The sequence below is a fragment of the Podarcis erhardii genome (genome assembly GCF_964252035.2).
Source record: "Podarcis erhardii genome assembly, chromosome: 2".
In the NCBI taxonomy this organism is placed as follows: domain Eukaryota; kingdom Metazoa; phylum Chordata; class Lepidosauria; order Squamata; family Lacertidae; genus Podarcis; species Podarcis erhardii.
Genome location: NC_138498.1, coordinates 119,201,346 through 119,217,684, shown reverse-complemented (window position 1 = coordinate 119,217,684; position 16,339 = coordinate 119,201,346). Strand labels below are relative to the sequence as shown.

At 47.4% G+C, this 16,339-nt stretch overlaps 1 protein-coding gene across 3 annotated transcripts; it reads right to left on the bottom strand.

Moving 5' to 3' along the window:
• Nucleotides 1-1,010: 1,010 nt before the first annotated feature.
• Nucleotides 1,011-15,888, bottom strand: LOC309336808 (uncharacterized protein). Of its 3 annotated transcripts, none has more exons than XM_081853161.1 (4): nucleotides 15,740-15,888; nucleotides 7,780-8,630; nucleotides 5,012-5,150; nucleotides 1,011-2,340 (listed from the first exon to the last, which is right to left on the bottom strand). In XM_081853161.1, exons 2-4 carry the CDS (start codon nucleotides 8,461-8,463, stop codon nucleotides 1,466-1,468), a joined length of 1,698 nt encoding a protein of 565 aa, XP_081709287.1. In that variant the 5' UTR covers nucleotides 8,464-8,630; nucleotides 15,740-15,888; the 3' UTR covers nucleotides 1,011-1,465. The 3 variants fall into 3 exon arrangements, with proteins under 3 accessions (XP_081709287.1, XP_081709289.1, XP_081709288.1); XM_081853163.1 differs by having other exon boundaries at nucleotides 5,021-5,150; XM_081853162.1 differs by lacking the exon at nucleotides 15,740-15,888 and adding an exon at nucleotides 10,249-10,340.
• Between the last annotated feature and the right edge of the window lie 451 nt (nucleotides 15,889-16,339).

The window sequence follows — 16,339 nt, the reverse complement described above, 5'->3', positions numbered from 1 at the left end:
GACTGGGTCTCGGGGGGGGGGTAGCGAGTAGAGGGAACAGGTTGGAGCGATGCTCACTGGGTACAGTCGCAAGTGACACTTTAAATCAATGGTGGGAAGGCTGCGTCCCCCCCCAACCTCATTTCATCTGGCCCTCTGCAGACCCACTCTAGTCTTTGCTCTCTAGTCTAACCTTCCTGTGATTATTTCCTCTTCTGCAATGTGTGTAGGTGTATGAGAGAGAAAGAGAGGGAAGTTTTCCCAGTAAGTACAGTGGTACCTCTGGTTGCAAACGGGATCCGTTCTGGAGGCCCGTTCACAACATGAACATCTGCACACGCATGGGTTGCGATTCACCGCTTCTGCGCATGCGTGTGACGTCATTTTGCGCGTCTGCGCAGGCGCGAGTGGCAAAACCTGGAAGTAACCCTTTCCGGTACTTCCGGGTCGCCGCGGGATGAAACCTGAAAGAAAGTAACATGAAGCAGACGTAACATGAGGTATGACTGTAGCCCAAAAAGACAGGGAAAGCCTGCAAAATTTCTATGGGATGTGGGTGACACAATGGAGCCTTCATACGCTGCAGCAGTCTACCTCTGGACACCAGACGCTGGGGACAAGGAAGAAGGAGGGAGAAAGAGAGAAATGAGGTGGCAGAGAGAATGCTTTGCAACCCTGAAAACTGCCCACTTTTGGCTCTTTGCCCCCATCCAATACCAGCACCCGCCCCTCAAAAAAAAAGATTAAAAAAGCTTATCTGCAAGGGAATGCAGTCCTCAACAGCTGCAACTTTGGAGAGTTGGGGAAAGTCATTAAAAAGGGGAGGGGGGACTCTGATGAAAAGGTAGCCTTTTCAAATACAGTGGTACCTCGGGTTAAGTACCGTACTTAATTCGTTCCAGAGGTCCGTTCTTAACCTGAAACTGTTCTTAACCTGAAGCACCACTTTAGCTAATGGGGCCTCCTGCTGCCGCCGCGCCGCCAGAGCACAATTTCTGTTCTCATCCTGAAGCAAAGTTCTTAACCCCAGGTACTATTTCTTGGTCATCAGAGTCTGTAACCTGAAGCGTATGTAACCCAAGGTACCACTGTACTTGATCATTATCTGACAATACATGACTAATATTTCACAGGTCAGTTGGCTGAATTGATTGAGACAGATCAAACACGCAAGCCGACCGAAGGGCAAAGGCTAGGATGGCTTTTCCCTCTGCTTGGTCACTTGGAACGCCAGCGCAAAGGAAGGGAAGGGAAGCTGGAAAACGCTTCCTCAGCTCTCAAACCTGGCAGCTGCCTACAGCTAGTTGCAAAACAGAATGCGAAAGGATATAAAATCGCGCCCCCTGCCCTGTCTGCATCTCCACTGAAGGAGCATTTACAGTGCTGCCGTTTATAAAGAATGTGGCTTTTAATCCCTGCTGGAAGGGGGAACACACCTGGTCGCCAGGAGGCAAGCTCAAATCACCGCAGGCGACCAGACATGAGTCTAATTGCTAGGACGCTCAGAAGTCTCATAAGACGCCGCCTCCAGTTGAAGTTTCTCCCCACACTCGAAAACGTTGATAGTGTCGCTCAGTGCATAGATTTTCTGATGTGTTGCGCACGACGACGGCTGGCTAAAGTTTGGGCTGTATTCCGGGCATTTGTGGGGCTTTTCCTCGACGTGGATTCTCTGAGGATGAATAAGGCCCGACTGCTCAGAGAAGCCGATGTTTTTGTACGTTCTCTCACCCATGTGGATTCTCTGATGAGAAGTAAGGTAAGTGCTCCTGCTGAAGCTGTTCCCGCACTCCAGGCATTTGTGTGGCTTCTCCCCTGTGTGGATCCGCTGGTGCGAATTCAGGATCGCCTTTTGGCTGAAGCTCTTGCCGCACTCCAGGCACACGTAGGGCTTCTCCCCGGTGTGGATTCTCCGATGTTTGATAAGGGTGGACAGGTCGCAGAAGCTCTTCCCGCAGTAGGAGCAGCTGTAGGGCTTCTCTCCGGTGTGGATTCTCTGGTGCGACGCCAGGAGGTCGCTCCGGATAAAGCTCTTCCCGCACTCCTGGCATTTGTAGGGCTTCTCCCCCGTGTGGATTCTCAGGTGTATTTTAAGGCTCGACTTGTAGCTGAAGAACTTCCCGCAAACGTTGCACTTGTACTTCCTCTTCTCAATGGGCTTCTCTTCCGAGATAGAGGCGTTGTGGAACCCGCCACCGGGGCAAGGAATGGGGGGCTTCTTCCACTTCTCGGCCTGGTGGTTTCTCGTTCTCCGCCTCGGCCCGCCTTGGTTCCCAAAGTTTTCCTCCAGCTTCTGCTGCTCAACTCTTTGCAACTGGAGCCCAAGGATTTCCCCGCTGTTCTCGCCCTGTCGGATGTCACCTGCCGGAAGAGAGAGAGGCCTGTTGAAGAGGAGACTGAGAGGTGATAATAATATAATAATTATTATTATTTGTACCCCGCCCATCTGGCTGGGTCTCCCCAGCCACAATATCCGTCTACAAAAACCTGAAGCTCTACCTCTCTTTCAGATCAGAACCAGTGAAGGTCCTGTGTGAGTGTCTGGAGGCAGTTGGAGGATGGATGGCGGCTAACAAATGGAGGTTGAATCCTGACAAGATTTGGGGGGGACAGGCCGGGTGGGTGTGGTCCTGAATGGGGTAACTATGCCCCTGAAGGACCAGGTGCGCAGCCTGGGAGTCATTTTGGACTCACAGCTGTCCATGGAGGCACAGGTCAGATCTGTGTCCAGGGCAGCTGTTTACCAGCTCCATCTGGTACGTAGGCTGAGACCCTATCTGCCTGCGGACTGTCTCACCAGAGTGGTGCATGCTCTGGTTATCTCCCGCTTGGACTACTGCAATGCACTCTACGTGGGGCTACCTTTGAAGGTGACCCAGAAAGTACAACTAATCCAGAATACGGCAGCTAGACTGAGACCACATAACACTGAGACCACTTAACACCAGTCCTGAAAGACCTACATTAGCTCCTTGTATATTTCTGAGCACAATTCAAAGTGTTGGTGCTGACCTTTAAAGCCCTAAACGGCCTCGGTCCTGTGTACCTGAAGGCACAGGTATTATTATTATTATTATTATTATTATTATTATTGTTATTAAGGTTAATAATAATAATTTAAGTTACAGATAGGTAGCCGTGTTGGTCTGCCATAGTCAAAACAAAACAAATTCCTTTGTTCTAAGGTGCTACTGGAAGGAATTTGTTTTGTTTTTAATAATAATTTATTTACTTAATAATTTTTTATTTATACCCCGCCCATCTGGCTGGGCTTCCAAAGCCACGCTGGGAAGCTTCCAACAAAATATTAAAATACAGTAATGCATCAAACATTAAAAGCTTCCCTAGAGTGAGAGTCTGTTGCTGCAGAGTGAGGCCCGCTTTGCATGAGAGACAGAAGGTTTTCGGAGAGGAGATGCTGGGGACAGATGCCCTCTACCGTTGAGCTACAGTTGTCTCCCCCATCGCTGCCGGCTGATGTTTTTCCATTGTCTCCCTCCCTATCTATCTCCCTATCTATCTGCAAACACACACATACTGGCCTGGAGGCTTAGCTCAACTGCAGCTTGCCTGCAGCTTTGGTCAAAAACAGAAGCACACTATTGAGCCAAGCCTGCGACCACAAAAGCTCATCGCTTTCCCCACATTTTGCAGCAGAGACAGAGAACCTTCAAGGCATCTGGACTCCCAGTTCCCATCAAAGCCCCATCCAGCATCGACAACAGCCAGGGGTTGCACAGGGGCAGGCTTTTGTAATCTTTCATAGAATCACAGGACCTTAAGAGTCAGAAGGGACCCGAGGGTCATCTAGTCCAACCCCCTGCAATACAGGAATCTTTCGTAACATGGAGCCCAGCGCAAGGCCAAAACATGGCGCCCCCAAATGGATCTTCTTGATTACGCTTCTTCTCAGTTTTGTACCCCCTCAGCTCGGCATCCTGTGTGGCGGAACCGCCCGCAGCACCCTAAAAATGACAACATTTTGGAGGTCCCAAGTCGCAAGGTGGTTAGATTGGTCTCAACTAGGGCCAGGGCCTTTTCAGTACTGGCCCCGACTTGCTGGAACACTCTGTCACAAGAGATTAGGGCCTTCGGGACTTGACATCTTTCCGCAGGGCCTGCAAGACAGAGCTGTTTCGCCTGGCCTTTGGTTTGGACTCAGTCTGACCCTTATGTTTCCCTCCCTTTAGGGTTTTGATTTATGGGCTACTATTAAAATGAGGCTGCATTTTAAATTGCATTTTCACCTGTATTTTAAATTGGGTTTTTTCCCCCCTATTATGTTTTTACTGTAATTTAACTGGTGTTAGCTGCCCTGAGCCCGGCTCTGGCCGGGGAGGGCAGGGTATAAATAAAATGTAATATTATTATTACTATTATTATTATTATTACCAAGGAAGCAGGTATGCTAGGGCCCTTTCGTGATAATCATAGCCACGTCCCCTCACAGCCCCCACCCCCTTTTGCTTTTACAGTCGTACCTTGCTTTTTGAACTGCTTAGTTCTCAAACGTTTTGGCTCCTGAATGCCGCAAACCCGGAAGTGAGTGTTCTGGTTTGCAAACTATTTTTGAAAGCCCAAAGTCCGACGGGGCTTCCGCGGCTTCCAATTGGCTGCAAGAGCTTCCTGCAGCCAATCAGAAGGCGCACTTTGGTTTTCGAACATTTTGGAAGTTGAACGGACTTCGGGAACGGATTCCGTTCGACTTCCAAGGTACCACTGTACCACTGTGGTGCCACTGTAATAATGATTAGGACTGCATTGCAATGATCAGTGCACATCTTTCAGCCGGATCTACTGTTTTCTCCCCATGTATGTGGTCTGCTTCAGTAGTTACACTGCAAAAATTAGGGTGCGCCTTAGACTTGACAGCGCATTATATTCGACAGCAAGCTTGAAAAACACGGCTGACATAGCAAATATTTTTCCGGTTTCAAGGTTTTGAAAACTGAGGTGTGCATTCAATTTCATGGCGCATTAGATTCGCCTGAATACGGTACTTCTTTCCCGTGGGTCGGCATTCCATGCTCACCATGGGCACTGATGTTGACGGCATCCATCTCCTGCTTCACCACCATGCACAGCTGCCTCTTTCCAGAATCAGGCGCCACTGGCTCCGCCTCGGCCAGTGGAACGGCCACTGCCGCCAAAGAAACCCCTGCCGTTGCCACCTGAAACAGTAGGGAGGACCAGAACATGAAGCAGCACTAAGGAGCAGGAGCAGCAGGGCAACAGCAAAGGAGGGAAGAACCTGGCACCAACTCAGCCCCAAACGACAGCATGGTGTAGTGGTTAGAGCACTGCTTTGGGATCTGGGAGAAAGCTTCCCTTCAAAGCTCACTGGGTGACTTTGGACCAATCACCATCTCTCTGCCTCACCATATATATAAAGAGAGGGGGGGGAGACTTTTTATTGAAATTTGTAAATCACAACTCGAAGGGGGAAATTTTACACACAAACAGAACGAAACAGCAAAAAATCGCACATAATGTAAGATCCAGCAGGAAACAACAAAACAGCATTTTGCTTCACAAGTAGGCATTTGCTTAAAGCGAGGACTTGCCAAATGGGGGACGACAACAACCTGAATAGATATTATTATTATTATTATTATTATTATTATTATTATTATTATTATTATTATATTTATACCCCGTCCATCTGACTGAGTTTCCCCAGCCACTCTGGGCGGCTCCCAATCGAGTGTTAAAAACAATACAGCATTCAATATTTAAAACTTCCCTAAACAGGGCTGCCTTCAGATGTCTTTTAGAAATAGGATAGCTGCTTATTTCCTTGACATCTGATGTCAAGATGAAAGAGTTAACATCATTGCTCCCCAATCTACACCCTGCAATAATAAAGCGGAGGGATCATACAGTTGTGGGGTTCTTAGTCAGCAAATAAAATAAGGTGATACTACAGAACTGAAGCTGAGGCTCCAAGACTTTGGCCACCTCATGAGAAGAGAAGACTCCTTGGAAAAGACCCTGATGTTGGGAAAGATGGAGGGCAGAAGGAGAAGGGGACGACAGAGGATGAGATGGTTGGACAGTGTTCTCAAAGCTACCAGCATGAGTTTGACCAAACTGCGGGAGGCAGTGGAAGACAGGAGTGCCTGGCGTGCTCTGGTCCAGGGGGTCACGAAGAGTCGGACACGACTAAACGACTAAACAACAACACAGCACACACACACACACACACACACACACACACAAACACACACACACACAAAGGCTCTTGCAGTACCGGTATATCCTCCAGCTACTTTAAACTTTTGGGAAACCAAACCTTCCCCACCAGGCCCTTCCTATTGCGAAAACAATACTTTGAGGATAGAAAGGACAGGGCCTTCTCGGTTGCTGGCCCCGCTTCCTGCTGAATACCTTTTCCTTTCTAATACTGGCAGGCTTTTAGCTTCATGGGTAAAGAGAGCAGTGTGGTATAACAGTGAGAGTGTTGGTCAAAGACAAAAGGCCAGGGTGGTGTAGTGGTTAGTGTGTCTGACTAGGACCTGGGGGAGCAGGGTTCGAATCCCCACTCAGCCATGAGGCTCACTGGGTGAGCCACCATCCATCTGTTAGCCTAACCTACCTCACAGGGCTGCTGTGAGGATGAAATGGGGAAGGGAGAACGATGTTTTGTATGCCACCTTGAGGTCACTGGAGGAAAATGTGGGATAAACGTGTAATTATAATAAATCCAAAAGTGAAAAAGGTCCATTGAGGAGGTCTGCTGGATTCTATCTTCCATCTGAGTGAGGCTCTGCTTAGAACAGGAATGGGGAAACCAGTAGATGATGATGCTGATGATTATTCCCTGTCAATAATAATAAGAATAGCCTGTCCATGTGGCTGGGATATTGCTGGATTTGTAGCCAGAACTTTTACCACATGTGGTGGATGTGCTCCAAGGTAAAAGACTTCTGGGAAAGGATTTATAATGAACTGAAAAAAGTGTTGAAAAACACATTTATTAAGAAACCAGAAGCCTTTTTACTTGGTATAGTGGGGGGTGAAATCCCCAAAAAGGATGTTACTTTTTTTTCTGTATGCCGCAACAGCTGCAAGAATTTTATTAGCGAAGAATTGGAAGAAACAAGATTTACCAACTATAGAAGAATGGCAGATGAAGATGATGGACTATATGGAACTTGCCGAACTGACTGGGAGACTCTGAGACCAGAGAGAAGAGATGGTGGAAGAAGATTAGAAGACGTTTAAAGAATATTTGAAAAAATGTGTTAATATTTAAATCTTAGACTAGCTTTGGAAGTGGATACAGGCTGTAGGGTTAGAAGTAGAAGATAGTGAATTTTAAAATAGTATTATTTGTAAAGAATAAAATGTGAAGATTATTATGGTAAAAGTAAGTGTGATTTTAAAAATGATTAAAATTGTGATATATGTAAACTGCTAAAGATGAGGTAAAATGAATATCAGATAGGGAGGACTTGGGAAAGCTCACCTAACAATGTTTAGAAAAAATAAGGAGAAGACAAGAATTTGTTTGTATTGTCTGTTTTTCTGTTTGTGTTGTTTATTTGTGTTATAAAATGAATAATTTTTTTTTGAAAAAAGGATTTCTAGCCAGAGGCAAACAAAATGAGGAGGCTTAGCTTCTACACAGATCCCTTTCTATCCTTTATCCACACAAGCAAAGGATCTGATCGGAATTCAAGCCCGTGCCCCAGTCAGGCAGTGCAAAGCAGAGCTGGCGAGGGCCAGGCAGAGAGGTCCGGAGGGCCACATTTGTCGCCCAGGGAGGGGCAGGAGGGGAGAGGATGCGGGGTCTCTCACCTGTTGCTCCCATCTCAAAGACTCCCGTTGCATCCAGAGGAAATCCTCGGCCAGGGCCACTGCCTGGGTGCAGGATGCGGGCCCCCGTTCCCTGACCCAGCCCTGGATCTCCGGTGGAAGGACGGTCAGGAACTGCTCCAGGATCAGCAGCTCCAGGATCTGCTCCTTGGAGTGCCTCTCCACCTTCAGCCACCGCCGGCAGAGCTCCTGCAGCCGGTTGTACACCCCTCGCGGCCCCTCGGCCTCCTGGTACCGGAAGTGCCGGAAATACTGGCGGTTCTTCTCCCGGCTGATGGCGTCCCCTAACAAGATGGCCGCCTTCACCTTCCCATAATCCTTCCTGTCCCGGCCCTCCAGCCTGCCGAAGGCGTGCTTGGCTTCCCCGCTGAGGGCCGGCAGCAGCCGGGTCACCCACTCCTCGCGTGGCCACCGGCAGGCTTCGGCCACTTGCTCGAAGGAAGCCAGGAAGGCCTTGGCGTCGTCCCAGGGGGTGGGCTCCTCGGGCGGCTGCGGGGGCCCCGGCTGAGACGCCTCCACCGTCTTCAGGAACTCCTGCCACTGGGCTTCCCACTGCTGAAGGAGGCCGTCGCGAGACTCCTGCTTGATCTCTTCCCCCGGTTTCCTCTGGAGGAATTCCCGGATGCTCTTTTCCTGGAGGATCCGTGGGGTCTGCTCGGCGGACATTTCCCTCGCACTCGCTCCCGAAGGCAGCAAATCTCCCGAATGCGCCTAGGTGTTCGCCCAGCTCTTCCTTTCCTCGCCCCGACTCGGATTATCCGGGGTGCACAGCGTCCGTCGTTCCACGTCGGCCCAAAGCGAGCAGCGGTCCTCCACAAAACGTGGCGCTTTTCCTGAGGGAGACAGAGAGTAGATTTTGAGTGGGAAGCGATCACAGAGGCCCTGCAGACATGTCCAGCCTGCACCTAGATCAGTTTTAGAAACCCAGATACAGTGGTGCCCCGCAAGACGAACGCCTCGCAAGACGGAAAACCCGCTAGACGAAAGGGTTTTCCGTTTTGGAGGCGCTTCGCAAAACGAATTTCCCTATGGGCTTGCTTCGCAAGACGAAATGTCTTGCGAGTTCCTGCGGGTTTTTTCCCTTTCCCCCCCTTTTCCTAAGCCGCTAAGCCGCTTATCAGCTGATCCGCTGATAAGCTGCTTAACAGCTGATCGCTAAAAGCCGCTAAATCGCTAATAGCGCTAATCCGCTAAGCTGTCAATGGGCTTGCTTCGCAAGACGAAAAAACCGCTATACGAAGAGCCTCATGGAACGGATTAATTTCGTTTTGCGAGGCACCACTGTATATATGTATATTTCAACATCATTTTCATCTCATTATATATAATTTCCCAGAGGTTTTTCACTATTTTAAAGGAAAAGTCTAAAAGTGGCTTACGACACCTTGAAGCATCAAATAGAACAATCCAGAATAAAAGAAATTCAAGCTTCAAAATATTCCAGATCCTGCTCTAAGTGACATTTTGCTTTCCCTATATTTTTTTACCCCACAGCTGCCCCACAGCAGAAGGACTCTCGGAAGCCAGGGTGGTGTAGTGGTCAGAGTGTCGGACCAGGATGTGGGAGATCAGGGTTCAAGTCCCCACTCTGTTATGAAGCTCATTGAGTGACCTTGGAGTCAGTCACAGCCTCTTAACCTACCTCACAGAGTCGTTGTTGGGATTAATTGAGGAGGGGGGTGAACATAGGCGCCGATTCCATGGGGCCTGAGGGGGCCCGAGCCCCCTCAAAAATTCGTTTGGGGGGCTCCGCCCCCCCAATAATTTAAGAAAATTATTAGTTATATTATGCTTTGTAAAATCACAAAATTATGTTGGTATTTTTTATTTTCCTTGTTTGACGATAGTTACCTTTTAAAATACATTCAGTAATGAGTTAAAGCAAAGCCACTCCCAATCTAGAGAGGGGGTGGGATTGCGGGCTCTCGACCCATCAACAATCTCGTGGGGCTGACGCCAGCCCCGCGAGAAGCGGGGATTCCCCCTAGCTCATTAATATTCACCGCCCACGGCGGCAGCCAATCGGCTGCCGCAAAGGGCGGGCCCTCACAGGTTCACTTAAGGTCGGGGCAGCCCGGGACTCGCCCCTTTCGTTCCCCCAGCAGCAGCGGTTTGGAGGTCTGGGGCCCCCCCAATATTTTTTATAAGTTGGTATGGGCCCCCGCCCCCCCAATATTTTTTATAAGTCGGCGCCCCTGGGGGTGAACCATGTACTCTTTGGAGAAAAAGTTGGGATATAAATGCAATAAATAAGTTCTGCTGACCTGCTTAAGAAAGCTGGAGTGGCCAGTCAGATGGACATGTCAGTAGCCAACTTAGCATCTAGACATCTCCACGTGGTCACAATTGGACCCGCGCCAGGTGCAAAACGCGCCTGGCGCCTGGCTAATTTCTAACAGAGGCCTAGATGTAACAGAATGGAAATTTCATCTATTTAAGACCTCTATTCACCTCAGAGAGCTACAAATCTAAAATTTCCTTGGGAATAGGGACTGATTACTTGGTAATTGTGGCTCTGTGAGGGGAATGGGAGTCTCCTAGCAACTGAGAATCCTCAGCGAGGTACAGTTCCCAGGATTCTTTGGAGGAAGCCATGGCGGTTTCTAGCGACACCGTACTGCTTCAAAAGCAGAGTACAAGATGCAGCCTCAGGGTGTGTGGCCTGCAGCTGCCATTGGCTCCAACCCCTTGAGCCGCCATTTTGTATCTGGCTTTACTAGAAACTTCCGGTTATTGGTAAAACAAAAATAAAGCAGATTCCCCCAAAACTTTAAGACTACCCAGCCCACTTCTAGGGTCACATGTACAACATAAATTTAAATCGCTCCTATACCACTTTAACTGTCATTGACTCCCCCCGAACAATCATGGGAACTGTAGTTTTTGCTAGCCACAGTCCCACCACCCTCAACCAACTGGGTGCTGTGGTTTGTTCAGGCTGCTGAGAGTTTTTAGGAGACCCCCTAGTCCCGAACTGAATTGAATTCTAAACTATATACCGGAAACGTGGGAGATTACAAGGGGTCTTAAAAAATGGATGCACCGTGCCATATTAGAAGCAAAAAAAACATGTTTTGATGAACTGGAAGAACCGCAAAAAGATTCCATTGAGCACATGGATTGACAATATGGACAGACTAGCTACATACAAACGAATTGCATGTCGACGCAAATTAAGAATGGATAAATATGAAGAAATCTGGAAGGAATACATAAGCGATAAGGCAGATAGATAGTGGTGGGAAGTAGGGGGAGGAGAGGTGGGGAAATATTGTTAAAAAGGTGTAGTTATAGGTATATCAGTATTCAAATCTGAATTGTTACATTGTGTTATTAGTGTTATTGTGGTTTTTGTTGTATGTGTTTTTTGTGATTGTTGTTTGTATTGAAAAAATGATTAAATAAATTATAAAAAAGGAGACACTCCCTATTCCCCTCACAGAGCTACAATTCCCAAAAGATAGATTCATGGTGAATCCACCGTGGGAATTGCAGCTCGGGGTGGGTGGGGACTGTACGCTTTACGAACTACAGTTTCCCCCCCCAAAAAAGAAAAAGAAAATGGGGGGAAGCCATGACTGTTTAAAGTGGTATCAAGGTGCTTTAAATGTATGGTATGAGTTTGGCCTAAAGGATTGAAAAAAGACTTTTTGTGTATGCAACGACAGCAGCGAGAATGCTTCTATCCCAAAGATGGAAGGAAGGAAACTGATGAGGAAAATAAGAAACCAGGAAGATCAAGTATTCTTAAAAGACTGGAGTAAATTTTTAGTTTCCTTAAAAGACCATTGTAAACAGTTAAAATCATAGTCAGGGATATTGAACAGATGGATAAAGGAAAAAAATGCAGAGAATTTTATCTCGAAAATGGAACCCATTGAGGGAGGGAAGGAGATCCGAAGGTTCAACAGAACCTTTTGTTTTCATGTTTGAAATGGTTAAAATGTATAAAATTTCGTAAAACCAATAAAAAATGTTATAAAAAGAGGGGTGGGGTGATGGGATCTGAATTTGGACCAGGAAGCCCAAGTCCCTCAGCCACGTCTGCACACCAAGAACGACAGAAAAAGAACAGAGCGTTTTTAAAAGCAGAGGAGGAAGTGGTTAGGAGAGAACACATATTATCTCTCCGGAAAAAGAAAATCCCTCGGAAAACTCAACCACAGATGTGAGCTCAGACCACATCCCCTTGCATTGTAACGAAAGCAGCCCATCTCATTTTCTTCCTTAAGGAGTTTTGGTAGCCATTATGGCAACCTCAAGCCGCTCCCCCCTGGCAAGGAGAAACTTCCCCACTTTTTGCAAAAAAAAGTAAAAAATAAAACATCGCTACGCAAATGCCACATAACCCCGTTGTGCATGGCTTTCTCTACCCTCAGAGCAATCACTGATTTCCAAGTAGGGGGTCTTTATGGTAGGGTTGCCGTATTTCAAAAAGTGAAAATCAGGATACAAAATCTACACTTCCAGACACAGGTTGCCATACCCCCCTGGTTTTTCGGGACGTTTTTGCCAATTTTTGAAAATTCCACCCAGATGCTATTTCCAGCAGGCAACTCCCACCTACATCTGGGAAATTCTGGACGTACAACACCCCTACTTTATGGACAAATATCCAGGGACGTGGGTGGGGAGCTGGAGACCCCCAGGCTTGGGGTGGGGTGGGGGACCCGAGGTTTGCAAACCCTTTAAAAAACAAAAAAAGCTTTTGAGAATAAAGGGCTGGTGGGGGAACCCTAAAAACAGCCAAGGTGCATTATCAGTGGTCTTACAATTTAGCATTCACAGTCTTTGCTTTCCCCCAACCTCGACAGCAACCCTGAAAGGTAGGTTAGGCAGAAAAATAGTGACTGGCCCATAGAGACCAGCAAGATTTATGGCCAAAGTGGGAATTTTGAACTCTAAGTGTCCGTCCGTCCCAGATCTAATCAACTGCCATGCCATGCCATGCCCAATTTTTAAACACAAATTTATTTAATTATTTCACTGCCCTTCTGCTGCTGACGTTTCTCGTACCCCGTACTTGGGTAGCCAGATTAATTTCTCAAACGGCTTTTCGTTTGCATTTTGTTGCGAACAGGTTTTGCCTCCCCAAAAGCTCCTTTTGTCAGGACGTCACTCGGCACAATTCAGTGATATGAATCATTCATGTTTGTGTAGGGCTGAAGCCAAGGGTGGGGCAGACTTGATGTTTCTCAGGCCCACCACCAACCAGAACCAGGTGCGAAAGACGTTCAGTTAGAGCACGGTGCCTCTGAGCATATTCTGAACCCAGAGATTTTCTTTTTCTGTCAGTACCAGAACAGCGCTGAACTCATTGTCTTTTCACACACACGTTAAAAAAGTCCACTAATAGTTTCTCCTTCTCTTCAAGAAACTGTGTTTTCTTCTTTAAATAAAACAAAAATGTGCTTTCCTTGTTTTGAGAAGGTGTGGGGTACATGTATAAACTTGTGTGCATCAGGCAATTCTGGAACTACTGTGAGTGCGACAAAATGCCCATTTCACAGATGGGGAAAATTGCAGTACAGTGGTACCTCGGGTTAAGTACTTAATTCGTTCCAGAGGTCTGTTCTTAACCTGAAACTGTTCTTAACCTGAAGCACCACTTTAGCTAATGGGGCCTCCTGCTGCCGCTGCGCCACTGGAGCACGATTTCTGTTCTCATCCTGAAGCAAAGTTCTTAACCCAAGGTACTATTTCTGCAAACCAACATCACCACGCGCGCAAACCAACATCAAAACAAAGAACAAATAAAACCTAGACAAAATAAGCAGGTGACACAAGTGGGCATGCACACGAAAGCTCATACCAATAACAAACTTAGTTGGTCTCTAAGGTGCTACTAGAAGGAATTTTTTTTTATTTTGACCCAAATAGAAAGATAACCCACCCACCTTCCCCAAAACCCTCAGTAACAAATTGGGAGGGGCAAGAAACATTGGTGGGAGTCAGAGGAGGGGCCTGAGGGCACTGTGGCGTCACGTTGGAGACCCCAATAATAAATCACAACTTTACCATGCCTTTTTGCAAAGTGCCTTGCATTAATTTACTTTCTGCAAAGTGCCTTGCATATATTAAATGTATTGACGTATACTCGCACACAATCTCCAAATGAAATTCGTGCTTTGTAAAAGCGAAGGGGAGCAGGAGAAATGCCTCTTCCAAGACACCGTGTGACATTTTTAGCTTTTACACGTAGGCTTTTTGCTTTTTAAAAATCAACTTTTTATAGGGGGGAAGGAATTGTTAATTATTTTTTTATTACTGTATAAGCAATTGACGAGGAACGGGGAAGGTTAAAGGCTGCCGTCTTTCTTTGGAGCCCGAAGGCACGTTAAGAGACACAGAATCATAGAACAATGGTAGAGTTGGAAAGGGACCCAAGGGTCATCTAGTCCAACCCCCCTGCAATGCAGGAATCTCGGCTGAAGCATCCATGACTGGTGGCCCTCCAACCTCTGCTTAAAAGCCTCCAAGATAGGAGAGTTTACCACCTCCAGAGGGAGACCGTTCCACTTTTCTGTGTGCATGTGTGTATGTGCACATGTGTGTATGATGTATGTTTTGCACCATAACACTCACTTTTTTCCTCCTAGAAAGTAAGGGGAAACGTCTGTGCGTGTTATGGAGGGAATGCCTATGGGTGGCATGCCTACGGATTTTCCTCCTTAAAAACTACGTGCGTGTTATGGTCGGGTGCGTGTTATAGAGCGAAAAATACGGTAGATACATCCTTTTTTTTTAGTTACAGATAGGTAGCCGTGTTGGTCTGCCATAGTCAAAACAAAATAAAAGGAAAAAAAATCCTTCCAGTAGCACCTTAAAGACCAACTAAGTTAGTTAGTTCTTTTTAACAGAGCAGCCCAGTTAAAAGCGTCAGACCCGGGCAGGCTTCAATTCGATTTCAAGCCATGAAACGCTTTGGCTGTTTCTCAGCAACTCAGTCCTCTCCCACCCCGACCTACCTCTCAGGGTTGTAGTAGTGAGGATCAGACATTGGTGGTGGTGAAATAACCACACACACACACACACACACACACACCCCGACTTGAGCACCTTAGAAAACAAAGCAGGCTATGAAGCGGCTATGCCGGCCGGGTCTACTCGGAAGTAAGCCCTCCTGGCTTCAATGGGGCTGCCTCTCCCAGGTTCGAAGGGTCCAGTCGGGTATATTCATTGTTGGCTAAACAGAGCAGGCAAGCAACTCACTGTTAGGCAAACGCAGATAATATATGGCCAAGGGATCTAAATCACTATCAGACTGCTCTCAGTAAATGTGTATTTGTGCATTAGGCTCTCATCTTGAGTTGTTTTTAGGGAGATTTGATGCAGGCGTTGCTACTTAATGTGCTTTCACTCTCATTAAAAAGCCCTGAAGGGGACACTCCCTGAGCTGGTTTGGGTGAATGTTCCTTGGGGACGTAACTTCTTCACCAAGTGCTTAAACTATGGAACTCCCTGCCACAAGAGGCAGCCCAACCACCAACTTGGATGGCTTTAAAAGAGAAGGGAAAGGCTGCCAATGGCTCCTAGCTTCAGCGGCCATGTTCCACCTCCTCTTTCAGGGTTGCTGGGAGGATAAAATGGGGAAGCACGAGAATTATGCATGCCACCCGAGGGCCCTTGGAGGAAAGGTGGCAAAACAATGCAATAACAAATGAAACTGAGTGCACCTTAAACGATCTCAACATGCACAGATGCAATTCAACTCCTCCTCCCTTCTTGCAAAGAGCCTCTGCTCTGGAGGATTTGAACCCAGGATCTTGCTCCTCTTCCTTATGCCTTATGGCTAGAGGTGGAAGGGAGCAAACTCTCTCTCCCCCCCCCCACCCCCGGAGCGAAGAGAGCGACTCGATCCCCCGCCAGATCTCCCTCTCTTGCTTCCCCCACCCAATCAGGATCGTGCCCTTTCTCCGCCTCCTCTATGGGTGCAACTTACCCAGATTCCCCTCCGGAAGGGACCTGCTCCCCCCCACTCCGGAGACCCCCCAGATCTGCAGCCACTCCCGGAGGCGAAGGAAGGAGACGGGGGGAAAGTGGCTTCGCAAGACTCCGTTTGCAGGGGGAGGAGATACAGCAGGAAGAGGCCAGACTAACTCTCTGGGGCTCCTTTCTAGGAATCTGCTCGCTCTCTCTCCTCTCCTCTTTGGCCAAGCAAAGAGTTGATGGAAGCCCGGATATTAGTATTAGTATTAGTATTGCAATGGGTTTTCTTCCTTTTTTTTATTGCTCTTCTTAACCCCTATCCTTATTTTGGGTTCCACCCTGCTTGTGCATAGTTTGCAAGTCCAGGAATTATGGTTATTTACTTGCAATGCATGGGGGTGTCTCTTTTTCTTTTTTAATTCCCAACCCCTGTCCTTATTTTGGGTTCCATCCTGCTTATGCATTTGTTATTATTTATTTCCAATGCATCGAGAGTCTTTCTTTCTTTCTTTCTTTCTTTCTTTCTTTCTTTCTTTCTTTCTTTCTTTCTTAGAATCCTAGAGTTGGAAGAGACCACAAGGGCCATCGAGTCCAACCCCCTGCCAAGCAGGAA

Bases quoted from the DNA above. Each gene is read 5' to 3' on its own strand.
- LOC309336808 (XM_081853161.1), bottom strand. From the start codon at position 8,463: ATGTCCGCCGAGCAGACCCCACGGATCCTCCAGGAAAAGAGCATCCGG. The intron at 5,151-7,779 runs GTGAGAGACCCC...CTACTGTTTCAG, and splicing joins CTTTGAGATGGGAGCAACAG to GTGGCAACGGCAGGGGTTTC. The intron at 2,341-5,011 runs GTGAGCATGGAA...CTCTTCCGGCAG, and splicing joins CGTCAACATCAGTGCCCATG to GTGACATCCGACAGGGCGAG.